The sequence below is a fragment of the Seriola lalandi genome, unplaced genomic scaffold, assembly GCF_002814215.2.
Source record: "Seriola lalandi dorsalis isolate HSWRI2012SDOR001 ecotype SW California unplaced genomic scaffold, Sedor1 jcf7180002054939, whole genome shotgun sequence".
In the NCBI taxonomy this organism is placed as follows: Eukaryota; Metazoa; Chordata; class Actinopteri; order Carangiformes; family Carangidae; genus Seriola; species Seriola lalandi.
Window position 1 is genome coordinate 963,093 of NW_019525659.1, and position 2,527 is coordinate 965,619.

Here is a 2,527-nt window from a genome sequence, read left to right on the forward strand (position 1 = left end):
AGTATGAAATAGTTAAAGTATGTTGATTTTTTTGTATAATAATGTGTACTATCTGAAGTCTGAGACAGTGCCCCTGATGATGTCATAATGATGTCCTCAGGGTTATTAAGTGACAGGCCTGCAGACTTGTACCAAGCTCCTGTGAGGATGTTTCTTCTTCTTCAGCTCCTCCATCTTGGTGTTGACAGACTCCAGCATCGTCCTCAGCCCCTGAATTTATACAGAGCTTTTATCCAATTCACCTCTTATTCACCTGTCAGCACTGTGCTGACATTTATTTAAAATAAAACCATAGCCTGTAGGCTATAATGTATCTTTAGATTGAATATGTTTACATTAATGGAAAATAAATGTTGGGAAATAAAATTTAAAGATAATATAATTTAATAGTTCACTGAACAAATAATGTTGTAACGTCCCTTTGTTACTGGATTGCTTTCGTTTTATATATATATATATATTTTGTGGCTTTCTAAGGGAGGGACACACGTGTTGTTTGAATATTTTTTCATTGTTATTATCATTTATTTATCTTCTTTCTGTCAGCATATATTTCTAACTGTCGTTAGTATTAATGCTGACTGTGTAGACCAATGTTGTGCTGAGCTCTTTGTTGTTGTTGTTTTTTGTTGAAATATACTTCGAAAAAAATGTAATGATAAATATAATACAATTATAAAGACATAAGGTAAAAATATTTAGCCTCGTTTCTTCATGGGAGAATGGTCAGAAAAAATCAAAGGCTTGGACAAATTCAGGTGTAATGTAGTTGACACATCCATAAACTCTTATTTAGATTAGATCAGATCAGATTCGATTCGATTCAACTTTATTGTCATTGTTCAGAGTACAGGTACAAAGCCAATGAAATGTAGTTAGCATCTAACCAGAAGTGCAAAACTAGTAGGCTATTATTTACATATAAGTGCGGAATAAAAGTAGGTAGAACAGCATAAGTGATGCTATATCTTACAGTATGTAGAGTGATGGACGGTATGTAAGTGTTTTAAATATGTATGCACAGAGAAGTGGTCAGACATAATGAGCATTCTGACGTTAACGTGTGTAACTGTGGTTAAGCGGGTGCTCTGGCTGTTCATTTACCTTCGTCCTGTCTCTAGATGGGGCCCTCTGCAAAAACGTCACTGCCCTTCTGCGTGTGAGTGCGCGCGTGCGTCCGCTTCACTTTTCCAATCTCGCTTCTTTTCAGCGCGAGGACAGCGGACACTCCGGGATCAATCGCTGTGACGGCGCCGCGCGCGGCTCGTCTCTGTCGGACCGTGCTTTATTGTTTTGTCCTCTGAACCCGCATCTGGTCCGCACCTTCAGGTCCGAGTCCTCCGCGACCTGGGAAGTGCCGCTGTCTCCGTGGGCCCGGCTGTTGACCTGGAAAACAACGAGGGCAGAAGCTCCAGCAGGAGAAGAAGAAGAAGAAGAAGAAGCTGTGCTCCTGGAACTGGATGAAACTACCATCTTTATTATTCCTGATACTTTCCTGTGAGTGAAAAGTGAAGAGTGAAGAGTGAGCTATGAGCACATTCCTGAGGAGCTGGATCTGGATGCTTTTCTTGTCTCCTAACCTGAGATGTGACGGTAAGTTTCTCTTTTACACTGCAAACTTCCAAAAAGACTGAAACACGGATTAAAATGAGAAGTGACGCACTGCGCAACATGTAGTCCAGTCAACAGGTAGTTCACTTATTCAAGGCAAAATAAATAAAATAAAAACATAATTTCACATTCATGTGTGAAACTTTGCAAGGAGCTTTAGGCATTCCTGAGTTTTCTCGGGCGTTGATGTGATCTCACACAATAGATGGAGCTTTTTCTCTTGTTGCACTTCAAGTTAAAAGTTGGGCCAGGTTCATTGTTCAGCCTGGAGCTGGAGAACTCACATCCCCTCTTCATCATCTGAGTCTCACACACTTTAATATGAATGTGTTTGAGTGTGTGCGGCCACTGTTGACATGCGTTCCCTGCAGCTCCTGCTCTTCATATAAAAGCTTCTTGTGTCAGACTCAAATGGCCACTGTGTCGTTGTCATGTTAATAGAAAGCTCAGCTCTAGGTGATCTCGCGTCTTTGTCAGTTATGCTAATTCATTTACTCCCCCTGCGGGAGGGAGAGCTGTGGAGATTTCCTGTTTTCAGCTCGGGCTTTGAGGACTTAACCATTTGGTATGAAGTGAAAGGAGTATGGGCTGTCTCTTATACACATCTTATTGCCGATACCGATACCAATACCGATACTTTTTACTACTACCATGTACTTCTGTGTAGGGGGGAGCAATGTATCATAATTTATTAAGTGAATGCATCATTAATATGCAAATTTGAATGAAAACTTGAATTTTCATGATTATTTAATTATTTTGTAAGTTTTCTTTTAATTAATCATGTTTATGATGATAATAAAACACAGGACAAAGTTTTCAGGCAAATAAAAAGCCGCAGGCAGTGAGTGAGTGAGTGGGTGGGTGAGTGAGTGAGTGAGTGAGTGAGTGAGTGAGTGGGTGGGTGAGTGAGTGA

The 2,527-nt window shown here is 40.2% G+C and overlaps 1 protein-coding gene across 1 annotated transcript in view; it reads left to right on the top strand.

The window, feature by feature from the left end:
- The first annotated feature begins 1,160 nt into the window (after positions 1–1,160).
- Positions 1,161–2,527, top strand: part of ror2 (receptor tyrosine kinase-like orphan receptor 2) — a 41,433-nt gene continuing 40,066 nt past the window's right edge. Inside the window, exon 1 of the mRNA XM_023397811.2 lies at positions 1,161–1,593. Coding sequence (XP_023253579.1) covers positions 1,530–1,593 — 64 coding nt within the window. The 5' untranslated portion in view covers positions 1,161–1,529. The remainder of the gene's footprint in view (positions 1,594–2,527) is intronic.